Source organism: Delphinus delphis, chromosome 20 (genome assembly GCF_949987515.2).
Source record: "Delphinus delphis chromosome 20, mDelDel1.2, whole genome shotgun sequence".
NCBI classification, from domain to species: domain Eukaryota; kingdom Metazoa; phylum Chordata; class Mammalia; order Artiodactyla; family Delphinidae; genus Delphinus; species Delphinus delphis.
Window position 1 is genome coordinate 7,428,046 of NC_082702.1, and position 24,768 is coordinate 7,452,813.

Below are 24,768 nucleotides of genomic sequence, written 5' to 3' on the forward strand. Positions count from 1 at the left end.
TCTACTTGGATAACCCAGGATATCTCGAAATCCTTGACTTAATTACATCTACAAAGACTTTTTCCAAATAAGGTTACATTCATAGGTTCCGGGGTTAGGACATTATCTTTTGGGGGCCACGACTGAAACCACTAGTTCCCTCAAAGCTGTTTCTCACCTCTGGAAACAGCATGTGCAAAGGCCGCACTGGCTGTTTCCTCTGCCAGGGATGCTCTCCCACCACCACTTTTCTAACCTAATTAGGTCCTCATTGTCCTTCAAGACCCAGTGCAATCACTAATCACCAGGGAAATGCAAATCAGAACCACAATGAGGTATCACCTCACACACCTGTTAGGATGGCTATTATCAAAAAGACACAGATAAGTGTCGGAGAGGGTGAGGAGGAATGTAAACTGGTACAGCCACTATGGAAAAAGGTGTGAAGATCCCTAGCAAAATAACAACTAGAGGGAATTCCCTGGTGGTCCAGTGGTTAGGACTCCACGCTTTCACTGCCTTCACTGCCGAGGGCGTGGGTTCAATCCCTGGTCTGTGAACTAAGAACCCACAAGCCACGCAGCCCGGCCAAGAACAAAAGAACAACAAAAAAAGTGTCCATTGGCTAATGGATAAAGAAGATGTGTGTATATACACACAATGGAATATTATTTGGCCACAAAAAGAAGGAAAACCTGCCATTAACCTGGAGGACATTATGCTAAGTGAAATTAGTCAAAGACTAATCCTGTATGGTGTCACATATGGGGAATCTAAAAAAGGCAAATTAATAGACCCAGAGAGTAAAATGGTGGCTGCCAGCAGCTGGGAGGTCAGGGAAACAGAGTTGTTGGTCAGAAAAGACAAACTTTTAGCTATGAGTGAGTTCTGAGGATCTAATGCATGGCATGGTGACTGTATTTAACAAGACTGTATGGTATACTTGGAAGTGGCTGAGTGGATTTTTTGTTTTTAAGTAGTTTATTTATTTTTGGCTGTGTTGGGTCTTCGTTGCTGCGTGTGGGCTTTCTCTAGCTGTGGCGAGTGAGAGCTACTCTTTGTTGCGGTGCGCGGGCTTCTTCTCACTGCTGTGGCTTCTCCTGTTGTGGAGCACGGGCTTTAGGCACGCGGGCTCAGTAGTTGTGGCACGTGGGCTCGGTAGTTGTGATGCATGGGCTTAGTTGCTCCGCGGCATGTGGGATCTTCCCAGACCAGGGCTGGAACCCATGTCCCCTACATTCGCAGGCGGAGTCTTAACCACTGCGCCACCAGGGAAGTCCCGTGAGAGTGTATCTCCAGTGTTCTCACCACAAATAAAAAAGGTAAGTATGTGAGGTGACGGATGTGTTAATTAACTTGATTGTGGTAATCATTTCACAGTGCATATGTATGTTAAATTATCATGTTGCACACCTTAAGAAATAACATTGTAGAACTGAAATATACACAACTTTTAACTGTCAATTATACCCCAGTAAGGCTGGGGGAAAAAAAACTCAGTGAAGTGGCACCTGCCTTGGGAAGATTCCTGCCATCTCTGTCGCCTTCACCTCATACACAGACACACACACACACACTCAAGTTGGGAAAGGTGTCTTCTTCAGGCCCCCAGAGTGCCCTGAGCTTCTACCACTGCTATAGTACTGTACCTGTCACCTTAGGTTACATCAGTGTCTTTCAGCCAGAGCTAAGCCTACCTCTCCTCTGCTCACAGATCCTCTATGGCTCCCTAGTGCCCTTGGGACAAATTCCCAACCCCTGCTGACACCTTAATTTTAGCTCAGTGAGACCCATTTCAGACTTCTGACCTCCAGAGTTGTAAGATAATATGTTTGCCTTGTTTTATTTAAGCCACTAACTTTGTGGTCATTGTCACAGCACTGACAAGAAATGAATATACCCCTCATCCACTGCATGAGCTCACAAGGCTAAGTTCTGTCTTGTTCATGGCCCTCCCCAGCACCTACAACAGTGCCCCACTCACAGCAGGCACTCAGCCGATTTTTGTTGACCAACTGGATGGCTGCCTTAACTAGGAGCTCCTGCGCCTAAGCCAGAGAAGACTGGACCGGAAGTGGACATCTACCCCAGTCTGGCCAATCAGATTTCTTCTCCTGTGGATGTGGCACTAAGTGTCCTCTGTGGTCTGGGCTGGGGCTATAGAGACCTCCTGTAGCTGGCTTTGGCTGATTAAAGCAACAGGACTAACAGGAAGGTCACTGAGGCAGCCCATGGACTCTGGGGGGAAGTTATCAAACCCCAGAGGAAGTAGAGCCTTCCAGGGACTTTCCTCCAAGACGTTCCTGTGTCTTTCCTGTCCAAACGTCCAGATACTGGGAGAGGTTATCTCTTCTGCCCAGCTTTAGTCAAATACTGACAGGAGGTTGTCTGCTCTCATTTGCCCCAGGACAAAATCAACCTCTAATTAACAGCATGTTTTGTGTAACCATCACAGAATCTACCCAGTGAGGTTGGAATTATTAGCCCCAATTTATAGATGAGGAAACTGAGGCTTAAGAGTGGTGAAGGGCTTCCCTAGTGGCGCAGTGGTTAAGAATCCACCTGCCAATGCAGGGGACACAGGTTCAAGCCCTGGTCCGGGAAGATCCCACATGCCGCGGAGCACCTGGGTCCGTGCGCCACAACTACTGAGCCTGCGCTCTGGGTCCCACGAGCCACAACTACTGAAGCCCGTGCACCTACAGCCCGTGCTCCGCAACAAGAGAAGCCGCTGCAGCGGGAAGCCCACGCGCCGCAACGAAGGGTAACCCTGCTCGCCGCAACTAGAGAAAGCCCACACGCAGCAACAAAGACCCAACACAGCCAAAAATAAAATAAATAAATAAAAAAAAAGAGTGAAGAAGCTTTCCTAAAGTCACATGGCTAGAAGGATCTGGAATGAAGCAGACAGGCAGATACAAGACCCAAGAAATGACATGACCCACTGAGACGGGACCTGAATACAGCTCCTGCTTGCATTCGGGTTCTCAGGACCTGGGGTTCCCGGCTGTGTATCTTGCCCTATTTTCCATATCTCTGTAGCTTTCCAGAAAATGTCCTTTTATCCTAAGCTAGTGTGTGTGGGTTCCTTGCATCAGAAAGAATTCTCAAACAGTGGTATGCTGGGGTGGCTCGTGGGAACTGTTAAAAATTCAGGAATTTTCAGCCGGTTGTTCAATCATCTGGAGCTTGAAACGGACACGGTGGTAGGAGCACCATGGAACTGGCTAAAGTTACTTAACCATGAATTTTATTTTATTCCAGAGAGCTACTGTATTTTATTTTCACCAGCACACCACAGATCCTGAGGCAATGCAGAGGCAGAGAAAACCAGGGAGCAGGAGCCACTGGATAGAAAAGACCAGAAGAGACAAGAGTCGCTGCGGCCCTGTCCAAAGGTTCTTAGAGTCCCTTTGTATCTATTTCACAGACACTGAGTTGTCCTGGCGCCAGCCCATGCGGCTGCTGAGCCTCAGAACTGAAGTGGCCTCAATAGCCCAGAAGTTGCTATTTCCTCCCTTCCTCCCCTCAGAGGCACAGCCAAGATTGGTCAGAGTTTATTGGAACCATAATAAGAGGAATGTTCCAGACGTCTGGCATCGGTTGGGGTCCATCTGTCCTCTGTCCAGGATAGAGTGGGTGGCACTTGGGCAATCAGTCCCCCATGGGCAGCCACAGGGCCTTGGTCCGTGCTGCCCGCAGCCCCAGCTCTGGGCCTGCCCCCTCGGCGTCCTGATCCCAGGCCCGCGGGCAGCCTCTGTTCACCCACACGGGCTTGAGGTTTCCTGCTGAGGCCCATTCCACAAACTGGGAGCCCTGGCGTGGGGAGATGGGGGGGCGTGGTCAGCATTTCCATTGGCTTGGTTGCTAAGCAGCTGCTTCCTTGGCAACAAGGACTATTATTGAGGAGGGGCCTGAAGGCTTGCCTAGGCTCTGTGGCTAGAATGTTCAGCTCCTAGAAAGCAAACCTTCCAGATGCTGAGGGAAACAAGGTTGACCTTTACGGCTATGGAACTTCTTCCCCTTTAACAGCCCACACTCAAAGGAATGGGGCCCGAAGTTATCGTTAACAAGGAGTTCCCATCTGTTACCATCAGGAGGTTTAAGAGGGTGGACTGTAGGCTTCTGACACTGTTGCTAGGGTGTGGTCCTTAGCAATGGGTTGTCCAATGAGATTAGGTCTTTGGGCTAGGCAGGATCTCAGGCCCTTGCTGCTAAAGAGATCCTCTTCCTTAGCAACCAGGGCTGTAAAGGGGCAGGATCTCAAAACGTGGTTGCCAAGGAGTTTCTCCCCCTTAGCAATGGGTGTTCTAAGGGGGTGCAGCCATGTCCCCAGAAAAGGAAGAGTTTGTTGGTGAAGTTTAAGACACTGGAGATGGCAAACAAAAGGTACCTGGGCAGATCCGAAATACCACAGGGCCTGGATGTCCTGGTGCAAGGCCAGGCAGCGGGTCAGGTGGTCCCGGTCTCCTGTCACCACATTCACCAGGCCCCCTGGCAACAAGGTGGCCATATCCTAGGGGATGGGACAGTGGGTCACCCAGGGTTGGGAGGGAGTCAGAGACCCCCAGGGCTGTCGGGGAGGGTGAAGAATGGGCAAATGGGGAGTGGCCGTGGGGGTCCTGGAAGGAATGGAACTGGGGTCATGACTGGTGAAGGCTCACAGTCTGGAGAGAACCGTCACTAGGTCTATGAGGAGTGAAGGTTTTGTGCCAGGATGCAGGTTACCATGGTTACCAAGGGGGTGGGGTGAGAGCTGAGCTCCTGCAGGTCTTGGGGCATCTTTCATCCATCTGCTGCTCCACAGGCTGCTGGGAGCAGCAGCAGGCAGGCAGGCGACTGTACCTGGCAGACCTCCAAGGCAGGGATGGGACAGGCCCCGCTGGGCACCAAGACCACAGTGTTGCCGTGGGCCAGAGCAGGGGCCAGCAGAGACACGAAGGCAAGCAGGGGCCACTCTTCCGGGCACACAATAGCCAGCACACCCAGAGGTTCCTGCAGCCGAAGCACGGGGCCTTTCAGCCCTGCTACCTGCAGGGACAGGCAGGAGGTCAATGGCGGGGCAGGGGAGCCTGACTGCCCTCCTTTGGTCTCATGTATCACCCACCCTTTTTCTCCTCTCATCCCCAACTTTGCTTCTCCATAACAACTCCAATCATAAATAATAAAACCAGGTGTTATTTCAGAGCATAGACTCTGGAGCCAGATGCTGGGTTCACATCAGCTGTGTGACCTTGGGTGAGTTACTTAACCTCTCTGGGCCTCAGTTTCCCATCTTTAAAATGAGGATAATAATAGTGCCTACCTCAGAGATTTGCTGTTAAAATAGAATGAGTTAATATGTGTAGAGGTCTCGAAATCTAGCCTATAGGTTTGTGTGTGTGTGTGTGTGTTATTTTAAATTTATTTATTTATTTATTTTTGGCTGTGCTGGGTCTTCGTTGCTGTGCATGGGCTTTCTCTAGTTGCAGAGAGCGGGGGCTACTCTTCATTGTGGTGTGCGGGCTTCTCATTGCGGTGGCTTCTCTTGTTGCAGAGCACGGGCTCGAGGTACATGGGCTTCAGTAGTTGTGGCTTGCGGGCTCTAGAGTGTGGGCTCAGTAGTTGTGGCGCACGGGCTTAGTTGCTCCTCGGCATGTGGGATCTTCCTGGACCAGGGATCAAACCTGTGTCCCCTGCATTGGCAGGCGGATTCTTAACCACTGCGCCACTAGGGAGGTCCCTCATGGTGGTTTGGCTTGCATTTCTCCAATGACTAATGATGCGGAGCATTCTTCCATGTGCTTATTGGCCATCCATAAGCAAACATTTTCTGAGCCCTTGGCTACACGTCAGACATTAAATGCTCGGTTCACTTAGTTTTCATAACAACTCCTCAAGGTTGGTACCACTGTATAATTGTATATCATTTATGGAGGAAGCCCAGGTCAAATGACTAGCTATCTTTCCATTATCTTTCTATTATCTCTATCCCTGAGTGTGCCCATGCCATTGCTTGAGTCACTGAATCCTCACGTTTTCTTCACTGGACCCACCATACGTTTCAGACCAACCTAATATCTATATTTAGCTGCATATTATATATATAAACAAAACAAAAATCATACCAAACAATACTCAGTGCAATGCACTCTACATTTTCTATCCTGTTGTCTTTTGTTAAAAAAAGAAACAAGAACAAAAATACCAAAGCAGGGCTATGACCCACTAAATTGGTCTTATGGCCCAGTAATAGGTCACTAACAACAATTTGAAACACTACTCTATGAAGTGGGCTGGATACCCATTATACAGAGGATGAAATCAAGGTGTAGACAGGTGAGGCCACTGGGGCCGGGACCCTCAGTCTGGCTCATTCCGGAGCCCCTCCTCTGACGCCACTCCAGACTGCCTGCCCTGTCTGCCCGCCCACAGACCCCTCTCACCTGCAGGGTGCAGCCTTGGGTCTGGACGCGGGCCCCCCATGCCCGAAGCCGCCTCACGCTCAGCTCCACCTCCGCCTTGGCGACCTCGAGCTCCACTCCATGCCTCTCCAGCCTCGAGACCAGGGTGGACTCTCGGCATTGCAGTGCGGCCGCCAGGGCCCATAGTAGGGCTGCTCGGGCCCCTGGCGACTGGCCCACCCAGCTGTGGGTGGACAGGGCACATTGGGGGTTGGTTTCCTCATCCTGGCTCTTTCCAGGTGCCCCACCTCTGTCCACAGCTCCTACTCTGGGGGTCCAGGCCCCATAGCCCATCTGCCCAGGGAGGAGAGTGAGGGGCCAGACCCACATCCCGTCAGCCCTGGGAGCTCAGACTACACAGCCCACAGTCCTCGGGGTCCAGACCCCGTGTCCCATCAGCATCAGCTAGTCCTGGGATTTCAGACTCCCCCCTCTGACACCCCATGCCCCCTGGGCTATCTCATGTGACACCTCCGTTCCTTACCCAGGGGCAGCCTGGTGAGCAGCCTCCACGGCACCTCGGATATCCTTGGCTCCACCCTCAGCCACGTAGCCATGGAGATTGCCCTGCGAATCCCGGATGGGCCTGGAGCTCCGGGCCCCAGGAGCCTGGAAACGGCCTCCCACAAAGAGCCCATAGGGGGGTGCTGGGCTGGAGTAGGGTGAGGTGTGAGGGTGGGTGCTGGGGCAGGGACTGCTCAGACCCCATCCCCACCCCACAGGATGGACAACTCGAGCTCCCATGAGCCTCTGCGGGACCCCACATTCCTGGCCCCCTGAGTCTCTGGGAGAGCACAGACCTTCATTTAGCAGACCTGAGACTCTCATCAGGCCTGGTGGGTGGGGGTGAGCCGTAAGACCCAGAATGAAATTCTCAGCAGGACTCAGGGACCCCTTGATGACTCTCAGGAACCTCCCTCCAGTCCATGGAGGAGCCTGCCACAATTTCCCCTCTCCCCTTCCACACTCCAGGAATTCTGAGAGTTGTGGTCCCTAGAACAGCTCACCTAAGCCCTGTTTCAGGCCCAGCTGGTAGGGTGGAGGGAACAGCAAGGCCAAAGGTGTCATAGTTCAGATTCTCCGACAGGTAGGGCAGGCAGGTAGGGGTCCCTGAGGGCCGCAGATACTCATACAGACCCTGAGAGAGGGACAGAGTCAAGAGAACGTGAGAAGGGCACAAGGTGGATGAAGGGGTGGTGATGGGCAGGGAGGGGTGCACTCACATCTGGCCCCCCGTGCCAGGAAGACCCACTCTCCTTGCAGCCACCTGTTGGCACTGCAGGGTCTCTGAGGCCGTGGGCATTGATCCAGACCGTGCCCATCTGGAGCCTGTGGGGAGGAGGGGACATCAGAGAGAAATGCACAAACTCGAGGTGGGGAGGGGTAGTCAGAGAGGCGGGGAGAGACCCAGAGAGAGGGGAAGACATCGAGACTGAAGCTGGGGCCATCCCAGCAGGGCCCCCTGTGTGCCCAGGGGGTGTGAACTGACCCGTAGGCCAGCTCCAGGGCCTGCCCCAGTCTCTCACTCCATACGCTGGCACTGCCTCCTCGGGGCGTCCAGTTGGCCACGGCCAGCGCCTCCTTAGCAGTACGGAAAGGGGAGGCCATGACCAGAGGCCACGGAACCTGGAAGGGATGACAAGGGAGCTGAGGCGGCCTGGCCAGCCCCTCCCTCCAACACCCCACCCACTAGGAGTCCAGCCTACAGCAGTCAGCAGCCCCCAGACCCAGTCCAAATGGTCACTCTGGGGGCCTCTGTGCTGTGCCACCCATGTCCGGCTGAGGATGGGTGGATGGCCTAGGGTCTCTGAGACCCTGAGGGGCTTACCTCTGCCTGACTACATGGAGAGGCTGGAGGGAGGTCAGAGATCAAGGATGGGGGAAAGAATGGGCTGTCTGGAGGCATACTGCCAGCCTGGAAGACCTAGGGAGACAGAGAAATAGATCTGCAAGTTCACTCCAGTCCTCTCCTCCCCAGGGATCCAGGAGTCTGGACCCCAGACCCCTCCTCCCTCAGACCCAGGAGTCCAGCCCGCAGGCCCTCCTTGCTCACACCCCGGAGTCCAGGCCCCCAGACCCATCCCTCCCCAGACCCAGGAGTCAGATCTTGAGGTCCCTCCTCCCCCAGCACCCCAGAGTCTGTGCCCAGGCTCACCTGTGCACCCTGGCTCTGGGCCTCGCGCACATAGCGCTGGGCCAGGTCACGTGCAGCAGCTCCCCGGGCCCCCATGTCCACGGCTCCGTCTAGCCCTCGGCCACCGCGAAGCCGCCCCATCCGCGCCTGGAGCCGCCTCATTGTCTCATCCCACACGGACTCCTGGATGAGAAGTCTGAGTCCCCCCTGTTAGGAAAAGGGAGGGATAGGGTGGGCAAACTCGGAGCCTACGTGGGTGGGTCACAACCCCGCAGAGGGCCAAGCCTGGGGGACATATGTGCACAGATCAGAGGAGGGTCAGGGAGAAGTGGCCGAGGACCAGGAGACTCCCTGAGGCCCCAAACCCCAGGGGGGATGTGGAGTTACAGAAAGCTGGTGACGCAGAGCGAAGAGAGACGCTAGAAAACTAGGACATGGACACTCAGAAAAATGAAGAGTCCTAAAGAACAACAGACACAGAGCTCCCAAGCCTGGAAGCCCAGGAGAGCCGGGAACGTGGAGATTCAGAAACTCGAGAGGATGAGGACCTTCACACGCGATGGTCTACAGATAGGAGTTTGGAGACACAAAGAACTGAAAAGTAAAACAAATGAAGAGACTTCCCTTGTGGTCCAGTGGTTAAGACTCTGTGCTCCCCATGCATGGGACCCGGGTTCCATCCCTGGTCAGGGATCTAGATCCCACATGCATGCCGCAACTAAGAGTTCACGTGCCATAACTAAAAGATCCCACATGCCACAACGAAGATCCCACACGTGGCAACGAAGATCCTGCATGCCGCAACTAAGACCCAGCACAGCCAAATAAATTAATTTAAAAAATAAATAAATAAAATGAATGAAGTCATGGGGCCCCAGGGTCTGGAGACAGACAGGCCCAGCCCCCAGGTCTCACCGGGCTGCGGTCAGACCAGGCTGCATCCACGACGCCCTCCACGGCCGAGTCCACATCCGCCGTCTCCATCAGTAGCAGCAGCGACTCAGCCCCCAGTGCCAGGCCCAGCTCGGGACCCTGGCCCGCCAGGGCCCGCCGTAGGGCACGACCATCCTATGGGACCCATGCAGGGGTCAGCAGCGGGGAGGAGCATTCCAGCCCCCCAGCTGTGTCCAGACACCCTCCCACCCCTGAAGATACCTCGATGGCTCCACAGAAGGCCACCTTCTGGACTCCAGGCTGTGAGGCCAGGACAGGCCCCAGGGAGGCAGGGCCACTGATCACATTGAGGATTCCTGGGAACTGGCCTAGCTCCCCTGCCAGCTGGGCCACAAGGAGGGGCGTCGGAGAGGCTGGGGGCACGAGGACCACCACCGTGCAGCCTGGGGAAGGCAGGCAGCTCAAGGACCCTGGAGTCCAGACCCCCGGCCCCCTTCTCCCTCAGACCCCGGAGTCCCAACCCCCACCAATCATTTACCCACAGCCAGGGCAGGGCAAATCCTCCACATCATCTCAAGGAAGCAGAATGTGGGTGGCAAGATGAGACCAATCACTCCTGCAAGAACAAATGAGACTGGCGCAGGCACTGCTGGATGGTGAGGGAGGAGGGGGCTGGGGGCTGGGACTCCTGCTTCTCACCCAGGGGTTCCCAGCCTGCCAGCGCCTCCTCCTGGGTGTGTGCCTGGACTGCATGGTGCTGGAGCAGCTGCTGGGCCAGAGGGACATCCCTGTCTCGAACTTCTCGAATGGCCCGTCCAGTAACCAGGGACTCCAGGGTCCACAGCAGCCGCTGGTGCTTCTGGATCATCTTGGCCAGCCTGTGGAGCAAGCAGGGGGGATGGTCATTTTTTTCTTTTTTCCTTTTCCTTGGCCGCCCGCACGGCTTGAGGGATTTTAGTTCCCCGACCAGGGATCGAACCTGTGCCCCATGCGGTGGAAGCGCAGAGTCCTAGCCACTGGACCGCCAGGGAAGTCCTGGGATGGTCATTTCCCACTGCCCCTTGGCCTGATAGAGTCCTGGAACACGCCCTGTGTATACCTGAAGTACAATCCCCAGGAACCCCTGGGGCATCAGCACTATTTACCAGTGGTGGAGGGCACTAAAGATGTATGGGAAATGTAGTCTGGTAAACACTCAAAACCTCAGGGTGCTGTGTAAAGATCTTGGCCACCTGTAACCCCCAAATGTGCTAGGAAATGAAAGCTTAGCCTTTAAGTTCAATTGTTCTTTGGGAAATGGAATCTTTGTCTCTAACTTCCCCAAGAATGTGCTAGAAAACAGTTTCAGGAGCTTCACCAGGCCCAGTGAGCTGTTGAGAAATGGCGCCTGGATGAGTCCCAAGGGTATGCTGGGAAACAGGCTTTGTCATTTCTAGTCCCAGCGAACAGTAAGAAATGGATGTTTTAGCTGCTAAAGGCTCAAAGGCATGCTGGGTATATGAGTCTTAGCAGCCAGTGAATTCAGTGGGATACTGGGAAATATAGAGTCTTTGTTCTCAAATCCTTCTCCATCTCCTGGGGTCCAAACCTCAAGTGCATCACCTGGTCAGATGCTGGGCCCGAAAGGCTCCAGGCTGTGTGCTCCAGTTCTCCAACGAGGTCCTGGCAGCCTCCACGGCTCCTGCCACATCCTCCGTCTGTGCCTGGAGGCAACTGGCCAAGTTCTCTCCTGGGGAGATGAATGGGGGGAACCCAGTTGGCAGGTGGGGGGAACCCGTGTCAGAACTGGGGGGGCTGACATTTTTGGAGCCCAGGAGCACCCCAAGGCAGTAAAGTTGGTCCCCCTACCCCACACAGGTTCTCAGTTTTATCATCTGACAAATGCAGATAAATCTATATAGGTCTTTGCTCTGACTGCCTCCCACAGGCAAGGAAGGGATTTTAGGAGACAATGACTTCAAAAGTGTTCACAGTGGGCTTCCCTGGTGGTGCAGTGGTTGAGGGTCTGCCTGCCGATGCAGGGGATGCAGGTTCGTGCCCCGGTCTAGGAGGATCCCACATGCCGCGGAGCGGCTGGGCCCATGAGCCGTGGCCGCTGAGCCTGTGCATCCGGAGCCTGCACTCCGCAACGGGAGAGGCCACAGCAGTGAGAGGCCCGCGTACCGCAAAAAAAAAAAAAAAAAAAAAAAAAAAGTGTTCACAGGGACCTGGAACCATAATTAGGAGGACTGTTATCAAGATGAGCCAGAAATCTCAGCCGCCTTCTCCCACCAGCTGCTCCCTGCTCTCAGGGCCCTGAGCAGAGAGAATGGTATATTGTTGGTGGGTACACCTGGGGCCATAGACACCTCTTTCCCATGACTGGGGGACACCGCATACCTGTGATGGGATCCTGGCAAGGCACTGAACTCCTGTGTTCAGGCTTTAACCACCGTCCGTTAACATAGTGACCCAAGTGCCGGTCCTGGGTGTCCAGCCAGGCCTGGGGGAGGTGGAGAGAGTTCGGAAAGGGGTCTGAGAGGCAGCTGGCGGAGCTCTATCCCTACCCAGAGTCCTCTGGGAAGAGAATACACGCCCCCTTTGCCCCATCAGTTATTTTCCCGTGTAGGAGGAAAATACACATAAACATAAAAAATACATAACATGAAATTCACCATTTTAAAGTGTAAATTCAGGGCATTTTCTAACAATACATTCACAACATTGTGCAACCATCTCCACTATCTACTTTCAGAACATAGGGAATTCCCTGGCGGTCCAGTGGTTAGGACTCCACGCTTCCCCTGCTGGAGGCCCAGGTTCGATCCCTGGTCACGGAACCAAGATCCCACGTGGCGAGCAGCACGGCAAAAGAAAAAAATCCAGAATATTTCCATCGCCCCAAAAGGAAACTCCATACCCATTAAGAGCTCACCCTCCCTTCTCCCCTGCCCCCAAGTCCTGGCAACCACTAATCTGCTCTCTGTCTCTATGGACTGGCCTATTCTAGACATTTCATATATAAATGGAATCCTACAATACGTGACTTTCTGTGTCTAGCTTCTGTCACTCAGCTTGGTGTTTTCGAGATTCATCCGCACTGTAGCATTGATCAGAATTTCATTACTCTTTATGGCTGTATGATATTCCATTGTCTGGAGAGACCACATTTTCTTTACCCATTCATCAGCTGATGGGCATTTAGGTTGTTTCTGCCTTTTGGCTATTGTGAATAGTGTTGCTGTGAATGTTCACGTACAAGTCCTTCTTCGAATAACGTCTTTACTTCTTTTGGGCATATATCTCAGAGTGGAGCTGCGGCTCATATAGCAATGCTCTGAGTAATTCATGGAGGAACCACTAAACTGTTTTCCACAGCAGCTGCATCACTTTACATTCTCACCAACAACATATGAGGGACGTCCTATTGACTTTTACACATGGAGAATGTGAACAAAGGATTAATAAAACTTGTTCTCCGTGGAGAAATGACCTTCTTGAATAGAAATGACTTTCTATTTCCCTGGAAATCTGATACAATTCAGTTATATTTCTAGACAATATTGACCCCCGACTGGTCCACTGCACCTGGACTGGGAAAACTGGGAATATACCCTAAATATCCAGTGGGAAGCCAGAACTTTGGGGCTTCCTGGAGTGCTCTGCATTCTTGTGATGGGCATGTTCCTTGCCAGGACCCTTGCAATGCCCATGAGACTGTATCACGTGCTCTTTGGGAGGTGCGGCTTTTAAGCCAGGGGACTCCCATACCTTCCCACATGAGATGGCGTTCCCTCCCACCTCAGCTGTCATCACTCGGGAAGGATGTGACACCCCCCGCCCCCCCACTGAAGACACAGGCCTGCTGCTGCCTTGCCAGGTGAAGTTTATTTGGCTGTGAAGTGCCTAACTGAGCCCAAGGTAGGGAGTCCCTGGAGCCTGGGGCCACATGGCCTGGGTTTGAATCGTGGCTCTGAAACTTCCTTGTTGTGCAGTCTTAGCCTGGGTCTTAAAATACCCTGGTCTTGGCTAACCCATCTGGAAGATGGAGATAATCACAGTCTCTCCCTATTTCACATGACAGTGATGAGAATTAAATGGATCCATATGTGTCATAGGCTCAGAACAGCACTTACTTAAGACTTCCTATTCATTTTATTGCATTTCATTCTCCCTGTCTGTTTCCTGTTTCTTTCTCTCCCTGTCTTCCCTAAATCCTTTCTAAATCCAAGACATCTTTTCCACTTTTTCCTTCTGCACACTGGCTTTTGTTGTTGTTATTTTTGGCCGCTGGCTTGCGGGATCTTAGTTCCCCGATCAGGGATTGAACCCGGGCCCCCTGCAGTGAAAGCAAGGAGTCCTAACCACTGGACCGCCAGGGAATTCCCCAAACTGTTTTCTCTTAGCATCCCTGATGCCTTAGTCTCCTGATTTTTCTCTTACCCTACCAACTGGGCCTCCTCATTTTTCTTTAAAGTAAAAAAAAATTTTTTTTTTTGGCTGTGCTGGGTCTTCACTGGGGCGTGTGGGCTTCTTCGCTGTGGGCTTCTCTCTAGTTGAGGCACACGAGTGCAGTTGCCCCGTGGCATGTGGCATCCTAGTTCCCCGATCAGGGTTGAACTCGCGTCCCCTGCGTTGGCAGGTGGATTCTTAACCACTGGATCACCAGGGAAGCCCCCCAAACTTTTAAGTAAAGTAAAAATTCGTAAGTTTCAAATTCAAAGATGCCCCCTCGATGGAAAGACATATTTTTGAAATAGTCGGGCATATATGAACATGGGCTGGGCACTAGATAATAGTAAAGAACGACTGTTAATGTTAAAACAGCCTGGTGGTTATGTTACAAAATGAGTCCTTACCTCTTAGAAATGAAGATTCAAATACTTATGGGAGGGCTTCCCTGGTGGCGCAGTGGTTGAGAGTCCACCTGCCGATGCAGGGGACACGGGTTTGTGCCCCGGTCCGGGAAGATCCCACATGCCGCGGAGCGGCTGGGCCCGTGAGCCATGGCCGCTGAGCCTGCGCGTCCGGAGCCTGTGCTCCGCAACGGGAGAGGCCACAACAGTGAGAGGCCCGCGTACCGCAAAAAAAAAAAAAAAAAAAAATACTTATGGGAAAATAACATGACATCTGGGTTTTAAATCACTCCAGGAAAAAAAAGAGAAAACAAAGAGATACAACATTGGATGAAATGTTGATGATTGTTGACATTGAGTGATGATGGATAAATGGGAGTTCATAATTTAAGTACTCTGTGTGACTTTGCAAAATTTCCCCCCGCAAAGAAAAATAGAACCCAGAAAGAATGTTCCACAGGGTCCTGGCAGGCCACCCTGGTGTGAGAAGAGGGCCCTGGTGGAGACTAGGAACTAATGACTTGTCTAAAAAGACAGTTAGCTATTGGAGCCAAATAATCTTTGTCAGGGTATGTGAGCCAAAGGTTGCCAAACTTTGGATTTTTATTTTCAAGAGAAGCTGGAATCCCGGATGTTTACATGAAATTACTTGTCCCCGAATTCACATTTAAAAAAATAAAGTTCAGGCCAAAGAAAACATGTTTGTTGGTTGAGTCTGGCCCACAGATTGTAAGACTGAACTGGGGGGCGGGGTGGGGGGATGGGGGGCATGGGCTCTGGAATCCCAGGGTTCAGGTTCAAATCTCATTTTCACATTTTTTAAGATGTGTTGACTGTTGGCAAATTACTTACCTCTTTAAGCTTCTGTCTGCTATCACTAAAGTAATGACAATTACTGTTTTGGGGATTAAATGAGATCATGCTGAACACAGAGGCTGGCACATAGAAAGCACCCAATAAATATAAGCTATTATCACATTATTGCTATTTCAGAATAGTCCATCTCTAACCAACCTCCAAGTATGGGAATTCTCTATACTCCATCCCAGATCCTCTTATCTGAGTCTACACTATAGTTCTAGATAATCTCATCATTCCCACCATTCAATTATCTTCCTACTGTGAGGACCCTGTCTCTAGGCCCGAGGCTCAGGCACAAGTAGTATTTGACTCCTGCACATGGCCCAAGGCTTTCCCTCTCATCATCACCATGTGATAACCAAGCCCATAGTCTTTCCCAAACTTTCTGCCACCCTACTCCTCTTGGGTTCACCATGGGGTGGGGGGGGAGGACAGAGACAGCCAAACCCAGACCCGAGGCATTGTCCTTGTCCTCTCAATACCCCAAACCCTGTTCCTCCTGCATCTGTGCCTCATCTCTTCTCCATCTCTACAGTCCGCACCAGGCTCTGGTCTCATCTTCTTCCACGTGGACCACTGTTCTAACCTCCTCTTTCCCTCCAGAGAAGCCCAAGCTTCTCACACCTAGGTGCTAGAGGGCCCTGTGAGATCAGGATGGCTCCATGGGGGAATTCTGAGGGGGCTGGGTAACTACACAAAATCCGAGGCACCGAAGTTATACATGGGAACCCCAAGATCGTTCTGGGGGACCCTGAGGGATTACGGGAGCCTTAGGGAAGTTCTGAAGTACACGGAGGGATCACGGGAGCCCCACGGGGTTATTCTGCGGGGTTGAAGGTAATTACAGGAAGTTCTGATGTATTCTGGGATTCCGAGGGTTCCCGAGATTACAGGAACCCCACAAGTATTGACGTGACCCTGACGACTCACGGGGGCTCCGCGGAGGTCTCCGGACGACCAAGGGAGCCCCCCCCAGGAATTCCGAGGGACCCCGGGGGCCATAGGATATTCTGAGGAATCACGGGAAGTCTACGCCCACAGGAATTCTGAGTCCCAGGGGATCACAGGAAGCTCTGAGGCGGCCCTGAAGAATCACAGAAGCCCCTCAGGGGATTCTGCAGAATAGGAGAAGCACCACCTTGAGTTTTGGACCGTGGAACACGACAGCCACTAGGGCTCGCGAGAACAGACTAAAGAGCTGACAGGCAGCAACCGTAAGGGCTCAAGGGAACGTCCTCCGGGGTGGATCCTAAGGAGCGGCGGGAATCACGGGAGCTGAGAGGGGCGGAGCTGCTGAGCTGCCGCGGTGGATCACGGGAGTCCGCGCTCAAAACGGGGCCCGGAGGACTAGGAAGGGGGATGGGCAGCGCCGGCCGGGCAAGCCCTCACCAATGCGCATGCGTGGCTCTCCGGCACCGGTCCGTATTCCAGCGTGGTGAAGATCTCGCAGGCGCGGGATCCTGTGCGCGTCGCAGCCATCACGCTCCCAGGCCGCTTTCCACGGACTGCGGGACTCTCTCCCCAAGAGAACTTCGAGGTCTGAAGGGCGGCACCGCCCCCTCCAGGCCAAAGGGCGGGGCTACAGGAGATAGAGCGTAACCCCGCCTTAGGACCCGGTGACTCCGCTTATAGGTCTGCGCCGGGAAGTGTAGTTTGGAGCATGCGCATTCCTCAAAGCTGGGGGAGTGGGGAACGAAAATATGGATGCCTTCAAATAGGTACGAGGCCTCCAGATTTAGAAGAGTGGCCGTATTGGCGTCTTCCCACCACCCTGTTCATATTGGAGACCGAAAGTGCAGCTTTTAGCCCGAAATATCTTTACTCGAGAATCTAGTCTACCTCTGGGGACGAGGTGATTGTTCAGAGATCAGAAGGGAGTCCTTTAGGATGGACACTGAAGTTAAGGTTTTAAAAGTGTGCCAGCTTTGCCCAGTAACCTGGCCAGATGTGGCTGTAGGGAAGGAGCGGAAGTGTGGCTTTAATCCATATCGGAAGTGTGGCGTTTAGTGGCTTTTGGATTAGTTTTGATTGGTTGAGGTGAAGGGCGCGGCTTCAGATTTAGACTAGATTGTTCTGTGATTGGTACCGAATGCGGTTGCAGGATAGATGAAGGAGCGTTGGGGTAGTCGGAAGTTCCTGGCTACGCAGAGACCAGAAGAGTGGCTCTCATTTAAACACTTGGCACATAGGGCTTAGAGGGCATCTAGAGACATTGGCTCCCAAGAGGGCCCGGGAGCAGGCCTCAGAGTTCGGATCCAACCGAAGGTTGTTGCTGAGGTCGCCTAGGTCTCTTCCCCAGGGCCATGGCCGACTTGAAGCTGCTGGTACCGGAGGTAAACGAGGCAGAGACGATGAGCGCTGAGACGGCGCGTTTCGAGGAGCTGCTGCTGCAGGTGCGGACTGAACGGACTCCTGGGTCCCTGAGGATTTGGGAGAGAGAGAGAGAGAGAGAGAGAGAGAGAGAGAGAGAGAGAGAGAGAGAGAGAGAGAGAGTGTGTGTGTGTGTGTGTGTGTGTGTGTGTGTGTGCGCGCGCGCGCGCTCAGAAACGGGACTACAGTTCCCAGAATACACTGGCGGCGGGGGTGGTGGTGGAGAAACAGTGCCTACGGGAGTTGTAGTTGCTTAACTACTGCTACTGCTAGCTGTTCGCTAGTCTCTGGAAGAAATGGGAGTGGGATCAGGGTTGTCCTTCGGGTTCCTCAAAGTAGGAAGGGGACATAGTATGTCTCATGCCCTGCCTAGCTCATATACGTAAAAATTGCTCACTAAACATTTGAGGAACAAATGAGGGGGTTCTGACAGCACAAACGCCAAGCCTGGACGTTGTTTTCTTTCACACAGGCCTCCAAGGAGCTCCAGCAAGCCCAGACAAGCAGACCAGAATCTACACAGATAAAACCTCAACCTGGTGAGAAAGACAGAAACCCAAAGAGAGAGGGATAGAGTCCCAGAGAGAGGTGGTCACAGACTGGGGGCAGGGGACATAGGGAAAGGAGAGAGGAAGGAGACACAGTAGTGGTGTATAGAGGCCTTGGGTGATGGGAGTGAACAGAAACCCAGAGAGGGCAAGGAAGGGACTGAGATCCAGAGAGAGGAGGGGTAAGGGGGAGGGATAAATTGGAAGATTAGGATTGACATATACACACTAATATATATAAAATAGATAACTAATAAGGACCTACTGTATAGCACAGGGAACTCTACTCAATACTCTAATGACCTATATGGGAAAATAATCTAAAAAAGAGTTATATATATGTATAACTGACTCACTTTGCTGTTCAGCAGAAAGTAACAACATTGTAAATCAACTATACTACAATAAAAATTTAAAAAAAAAAGAGAGATGTGGGGTGACTAGGTGGACAGGACTCAAAGACAGAGAGTCAGAAATCCCAGGGGCAGGAAGGGGAACAGACCCAGAAAGTGGAGGACTAATACTCTAGGAGAGGGACAAATCAAGAGAAGGATGGACATTGAGACCCATGCAGAGACAGATGGTCAAGGACAAACCCATTCCCATCAGGTTTCTGCATAAAGACCAAATCATCTGAAGGGAAGGTTTTCATCAACATTTGTCACTCTCCCTCCATCCCTCCTCCCGCTGACTTGACCGAGGATGAGCTGCTTCAAATGCTGGAGGAGGACCAAGCCGGGTTTCGCATCCCCATGAGTCTGGGAGAGCCGCATGCCGAACTGGATGCAAGTCAGTGCCTTGAGAGGACCCAGGAATCTAGCCCCCTCGGTCCTTTCTTCCCTAGAATCCAGGGCCCAGGACCCTCCTCCCTCGGGACCTAGAAACCTGGCACCCCTGTACTGATCCTTTTCCCCATGGCATATCCCTAGCCTCCTGGGCATCCAGAACTCTCACCGGACAGTCCTGGTTCTGCTCACCTGGCCAGGCTGGCACTTCTCCCTGCCCCACCCCAGGGCAAGGGAGGGCTGGGCAGGTGCTCATTAACTGATCTCCTGGCTGTAGTCCTCGGCCAGCCCTAACCCATCCCTGTTTTCTCCTCCACCCTCTCCTCTGTCTCTGTGTCTCTGCCTTGTCTCACCTCTGTCTCTGTGGAGTTTCTGTCTCTACATCCTTGTGTTTTCAATTCACATATGTCCCCTGAAGCCTCCTGGGATGAAGCTTTGGCCAGTGCCCTGGGGAGTAGGGACTTATCAAAACCCAGAACCTGCCCTTGAGAAACTCTCAGTCATGGGTGAGGATGAAGGAGGCAGATGTGATTTCAATGTGGTGTGACTCTGTGCTGTGCTCGGGGTGGGGTGGGGGGCCTCTTCACTCCCACTGAGGGATCAGGGAAGGCCTCCTGGAGCAGGAGACGTCGGATATAAGATTTCAAGGAACCAGAGCAGTTCATCAGGCCAAGACAGAAAAGAGGGTTCTAGGCAGAGAGGACAGAGGGGTCCAGAGGCTGGAGAGAAATGATTGAATTGAATTGATCAGTAATCAAGAGTGATTGGAAGAAATTTAAAGGGATGAGGTTGCTGGAGAAGTGAACTCTCTCCAGGTGGGAGGGGCAGACCACACAGGGCCTCCAGTGCCAGGCTGAAGGACTCAGTCCCCCCACTGCGGGTGCTGGGGGGCCTTGGGAGGACTATGAACTGGGGAGGGTCAGGGTCAGCTCTGGGACATGGTGGGGAAGGACCAGAGGGGAAGAGACTGCAGCTGGGAGACGAGGCTGGTGTGAATCCAGACTGGCAGCCGCGTGTCTTGACTTCCTAATGTCTCTGGGTCTGTGGCTGCTATTCTTGATTGTGTTTTCCTTGGCTGTGCCTGGGCCGTGGGGTTCCCACCGAGGGCTGGGGTCTCACCCCCTTTCTCTCCCGGCAGAAGGCCAGGGTTGTACCGCCTACGACGTAGCCGTCAACAGCGACTTCTACCGGAGGATGCAGGTTGGGGGCGGGCCTGCAGGGGAGGCCTGGGCCGGGGCCTCTCCCTCCATCACCCAGCCCTCCCACATCTCTTCTCCCTCTTTCACTCCTAGAACAGCGATTTCTTGCAGGAGCTCGTGATCACCATTGCCAGGGAGGGCCTTGAGGACAAATACAGCCTGCCACTAAATCCAGGTGAGGGGCGGGGCCTGGGCCACAGGGAGGAGCCAAACCTGGAGGAGCTTGGGGGCGGCCCCTGGGAGAAGTGGGACTCGTGTGGGCAGGGATTATATTAGCCCCTGGGCTGTGGAGTTCAGGGAGAGGGATGTGTGAGTCTTGGGAAGGGGGAGAGGGAGCAGGCAGGGGTCTTGAGAGCCTCGAGGGGCGGGGCTAAGGCAGGCACGCCTCCTAAAGTCAAGCTTGGGGGTGTGGTCAGATCCCTGGTATCCTCGGCAGAGGGCGGAGCCTCTCCCATGAGGCTCTCGCAGTGCAAGACCCCCTTCTTCCTCTAGGGGAGGGAGCAAAGGACACCCTGAGCCATGTGACCTTTGATCCTGTGTTCCTTCCCCTCAGAGTGGCGCATATTGAAGAACAGATCTTTCCTGGGCTCTATCTCCCAGCAGAATATCCGCTCCCAGCAGCGTCCTCGGATCCAGGAGCTGGGGAACCTGTACATGCCCGACTCCCCGAGACCTGAGAAAGGGTGGGCATTCAGTGGGCTCCCTATCTCCTGTCTCCCCGACATTCTTTGGAATCTCTCCCGCCATCCTGTAGGTGTTGGTGTCCTGGGGCTCTGGGAACCCAGAGGGAGGAGAAGCAGAACTCCCTCTGGGAAGGTGTCCTGAGGCTGCAGGGCTGGGAGGGAGAAAGAGAGGGAGCGGCCCTGGTAAAGACCTGGCGGCTCTTCTGAGTTCTGGGTCTGGTTCCTCCCCAGCCCTGAGAAGCCTCACCTGAACCTCTGGCTGGAGGCCCCTGACCTCCTCTTGGCCGAAATTGACCTCCCCAAACTGGTGAGTGCACCCTCCACCAGAGTAGGAGAATGAGGTCTGGAAGGGTCGGGGTCTTGGAGGGGGAGTGATGCGGGCTCGTTGTCAGACCTGTGTGAGCCTGGCCAGTGCTGCACTCGGAGCAGGTTGCCTCCTCCGTCCCATGGGGGCCTCAGGCCCACTTCCGGTGCTGTCCTGAGGATGCCCAGTGCATCGTAAGTGCTCAGTCATAAACCTGTAATTACTGTGTCCCACTTTTTTCTTGGGAGGTGAGACTCTTTAAATATGGTATCCCGACACGCGAGAGTTCTCTCACTGGTCTGTGTTCTTATCGTCCTGTTGCTGGGAAGGGAAGGGTGGGCTGATTCCACTGCATCCCCAGGAAGGCGCTCTGGGACTGTCGCTGGAGATTGGGGAGAATCGCCTGGTGATGGGGGGCCCCCAGCAGCTGTACCATCTGGATGCCTACATCCCCCTGCGAATCAGCTGTGATGAGAGCAAGGCAGCCTTCCATCAGAAGAGAAAGGTACCTGGGGGGCTGGGGGTTGTGGGGAACCAGGGACACTTGGGGACCTGGACCCCTGGGTCTGAGGGAGGAGGAGCTGGGGACCTGGACCCCTGGGTCTGAGGGGGGAGGGGCTGGGGGGTCTGGATCCTGGGTCTGAGGGAGGAGGGGGCTGGGGGCTGGATCCCCAGGTCCTGAACCTCTTTCCCCTTCCTCTCTCTCCTCAGCAATTGATGGTGGCGATGCCCCTTCTGTCCATGCCTTCTTGACTGGGTGTCTCCCTGTGCTTCTACATGGAGGGAAGAGGATGGTGGCTTCCCTAAAATTGAAATAAAAGATTTTTGCCTTTGTTCTTTGTCTGGCTAGGAGTAAATGGGGAGTGGGAGGGAAGAGGGACATTGGACTAGAATCCCATGGAGGTCGCTCCGCCAGCTCAGGCCTCGTCCTCTCCCCTGATCCTCTCCCTGGCCTCCTGGCCTCTAGTCTCTCCCCTTGTTAGTTTCTCTCAAGGCCCCAGAGCTGCCCTTGCCTCACTCCTGTTCACAGCCCCTCTTTGGCTCCCCAGCGCCCCTAGGAGAAAGTCCAAGCCTCTCAGCTAGCACTCAATGTTCTGTGCTGTCTGGTCGCCTACATGTTCCCTTTTTTTTTTTTCCCACCACAGGGCACATGGGATCTTAGCTCCTGACCAGGGATCAAACCCATGTCCCCTGCAGTGGAAGTGTGGAGTACTAACCACTGGACTGCCAGGGAAGTCCCCCTTCATGTTCCCTTGTGGTCTCTTCCTCCCAGTCACTCAGGCTAGTCATACTGAGCAGTGTCCTGACCACACCAGTTTTTTATGCTGTTCCCCTATTTAGTATCCTCTCCTCCAGTACACCTACCCAGGTCTACTCCAGTACCTCTGGTTGTTTGCCCTCACAGGGCACATCTCCTTACTCTACACCCATGCCCTACCCCGACCCTCCCAGTCATCCCTTTTAGTGAGCTTTTCCTGGGAAGCTTTTCAAACTTCAGGCTTTCTTTGATCTTCCCTGGCTGAGTTAGAATCCTCCTCTGGTGGTCCCCAATACCCAGTGATACTCTCATTAGAGCTATGTCCCCTATGGTGTGACAATGCCTGACGCCTAGTAGGAACTCAATAAATATTTGTTGAGTTCATGAATGACTGCCAACACACCTTCCATAGTGAATCCTAGGAGGATAGGTAAATGCAGGAGCCTCAGGGATAGATGTTGGAAGAACAGCGGGGAGGCCACTGTGGCTGGAACTGAGTGAATTGGGTGGGGAAAGAGGGATTAGATGGTGAGAAGGTGAAAAGTTTTGGGGTTGACATTGAGTAGGGTCCCTTGGGCCTCGGAAATGGCGAACTTGGGCGCCGTGTCCACCAGAGGGCGCAACGCAACTTAAGTCCGTTGTCTCAGAGAACTACAACTCCCAGCGGCCCTCGGAGTAAGCGGCCCTTCAGAAGCAAATGATGAAGTCCAGCGGCCGCTGGGACTTGTAGTTTGCACGGGAACCCTACGTGAGAGGAAGAACTCATTCCCGGGTCCCGAAAGTGTAGGGCTGGGTCCTCTCTGCCTTCCTCGGTCTCCATGGTGATGGTTCCGGCGAAAGTCCGGGATTTGGCAGCTGCTGGGCCCCCTTCCCACTCCTTCCTCCTCACCATCTGCTCCACCTTCACACCTGGCCCGGAGCCGCGACCGCCGCCTCCGCACCCAGACCGGGGATTCTGTCACCACAGGGTGGCGCGTGTGGACGAATCCGCGGGCTACTCCTCCCTCAGACTCTGGAGTCCGAGCCCCAGGCTCCCTCCTCCCTCTGACCCAGGAGTCCCAGACTCCAGCCTCTCCTCCCTGGCAATCCGGGGTTTTCTCAAACATAGGCAAAATTGTGACACTCAGAGGCCCAGCGAGACAAAGCTAGAGGCTGCAGCGGCAGCGGCTGCCGGGCCACCCCTTCCGTGGCGCCCGCCCGCCGCGCCGGCTGCTCCCTCTCACTCCCTCGCGGACCTGTGTCACATCATGAAAATTTAATCCCAAATGTATTTTTGGCCAGACCCAGGGAGGCAGTGAGGAAAGGAGCACCCTCCTGGGGCCTGGATCTGGCGTCGGAGAGAGGGGCTGGCGGCGAAAGCAGCGGGACAGGACCTGCCAGCGGGCTGGAGACAGGTTGAGGTTCCACCCCAGAGGGGCGGGGCTGGAATTCAGGGGTGGAGTAAGAAATCAGGGGGCGGGGACAGATCCCGGGTGGGGCGGGGACAGATCCCAAAGGGTGGGGCAGAACGCAGGTGCGGGGAGAGGACTCAGTAGCTGGGGACAGAACTCACGAACGTATACCTGGTGCCGATTCCAGGGGGTGTGGGCAAAAATCAAAGCAGGGACAGATCCCAGGGGAGGGGACAGAACTCAGGGGTAAAGAAATATCAAGGGGACACAATTCAAGGGGTGGGGACAGAACTCAGGGTGGGGAGAGAACTCAAAGGGTGGAGATAGATCCGAGGCTAGGGAGGGAATAATGACCAGCAACTGGGGGTGCGGGGAGTATAACTATAAGGGATGAACCCAGATGGGAAGGAAATCGGAAATGAAGGAATTGGAAGGGGAGATGCGCCTAGAGGGGAAATAGAACTGGAGGGACATGAAATTCAACAGGGGAAAATGGAAACAGGTGGATGGGAGTCAAGGGCGAAGAAACTGGATGGGGAAGAACTAGAAGGGACAATGGGTGTATCGAAATGGGGGTTGGAATCTAGGGAGGGGGAAGGAATTCCCTGAATGAGAAAAGAACCCTCTGAATGAGAAAGTTGGAATTGAGGATATGGCGGCCTGGGGATGGAGGGCGCTGGGCAGGATGTGGAACTGAAGGGCACAGAAATTCGGAGGGATAGGGCTGGGAGGATGAAACGCAAAGGAAATTCAGAGGAAGATGAAACTGTAGGGGATGAAAATGCGGGGACGAAATTAGGGGGAATGAATTGGGGGGAGCAAATCTCAGATGGGGAGGAGAGAAAATCTTGGGTAGAAGGAGCTGGTGGGGGATGGATGAGTGGGGAGTAACTCCGGGAAGGAACAGAACTGGGGGCGATACAACCCAGACAAGTGAGTTCAGAACCCAGAGGCGTGGTCTTGGAGTGGAAGGGCGGGGCACGAACCGGCATGGGGAGCTGCGAAAGGTGGGCGGGATTAGAATACAAGGGGCCGGGTCTAGCATGGATGGGCGGGGCCTCTCCTTGCCCCACCCCACCCCCGA

The 24,768-nt window shown here is 53.7% G+C and overlaps 2 protein-coding genes across 5 annotated transcripts; one reads left to right on the plus strand and one right to left on the minus strand.

The window, feature by feature from the left end:
• Nucleotides 1-3,207: 3,207 nt before the first annotated feature.
• Nucleotides 3,208-16,666, minus strand: ALDH16A1 (aldehyde dehydrogenase 16 family member A1). The gene is made up of 17 exons (XM_060000431.1): nt 16,536-16,666; nt 11,830-11,932; nt 11,053-11,179; nt 10,150-10,328; nt 9,989-10,066; nt 9,712-9,893; nt 9,472-9,624; nt 8,578-8,763; nt 8,251-8,346; nt 7,912-8,048; nt 7,646-7,751; nt 7,430-7,560; nt 6,907-7,074; nt 6,405-6,606; nt 4,825-5,010; nt 4,373-4,495; nt 3,208-3,795 (listed from the first exon to the last, which is right to left on the minus strand). Exons 1-17 carry the CDS (start codon nt 16,623-16,625, stop codon nt 3,634-3,636), a joined length of 2,409 nt encoding a protein of 802 aa, XP_059856414.1. The 5' UTR covers nt 16,626-16,666; the 3' UTR covers nt 3,208-3,633.
• PIH1D1 (PIH1 domain containing 1) lies at nt 16,547-21,868 on the plus strand. Of its 4 annotated transcripts, none has more exons than XM_060000434.1 (10): nt 16,547-16,683; nt 17,446-17,539; nt 17,989-18,055; nt 18,674-18,853; nt 19,988-20,049; nt 20,142-20,223; nt 20,602-20,731; nt 20,963-21,038; nt 21,397-21,540; nt 21,747-21,868. In XM_060000434.1, exons 2-10 carry the CDS (start codon nt 17,450-17,452, stop codon nt 21,786-21,788), a joined length of 873 nt encoding a protein of 290 aa, XP_059856417.1. In that variant the 5' UTR covers nt 16,547-16,683; nt 17,446-17,449; the 3' UTR covers nt 21,789-21,868. The 4 variants fall into 4 exon arrangements, with proteins under 4 accessions (XP_059856417.1, XP_059856418.1, XP_059856415.1 ...); XM_060000435.1 differs by having other exon boundaries at nt 16,562-16,683; nt 17,433-17,539; XM_060000432.2 differs by lacking the exon at nt 16,547-16,683 and adding an exon at nt 16,749-16,864 and having other exon boundaries at nt 17,433-17,539.
• The last annotated feature ends 2,900 nt before the right edge of the window (nt 21,869-24,768 follow it).

What these genes read in the sequence shown, in the direction of transcription:
- PIH1D1 (XM_060000432.2), top strand. Translation starts at nt 16,807, where the DNA reads ATGCGCATTCCTCAAAGCTGGGGGAGTGGGGAACGAAAATATGGATGC. An exon ending in ACAGATAAAACCTCAACCTG is followed by an intron (nt 18,056 to 18,673) that starts GTGAGAAAGACA and finishes CATTCCCATCAG; the next exon opens with GTTTCTGCATAAAGACCAAA. An exon ending in AAATTGACCTCCCCAAACTG is followed by an intron (nt 21,039 to 21,396) that starts GTGAGTGCACCC and finishes CTGCATCCCCAG; the next exon opens with GAAGGCGCTCTGGGACTGTC.
- ALDH16A1 (XM_060000431.1), bottom strand. Translation starts at nt 16,625, where the DNA reads ATGGCTGCGACGCGCACAGGATCCCGCGCCTGCGAGATCTTCACCACG. An exon ending in TTGCCAGGATCCCATCACAG is followed by an intron (nt 11,180 to 11,829) that starts GTATGCGGTGTC and finishes TCATCTCCCCAG; the next exon opens with GAGAGAACTTGGCCAGTTGC. An exon ending in CCTTCTGTGGAGCCATCGAG is followed by an intron (nt 9,625 to 9,711) that starts GTATCTTCAGGG and finishes TGGGTCCCATAG; the next exon opens with GATGGTCGTGCCCTACGGCG.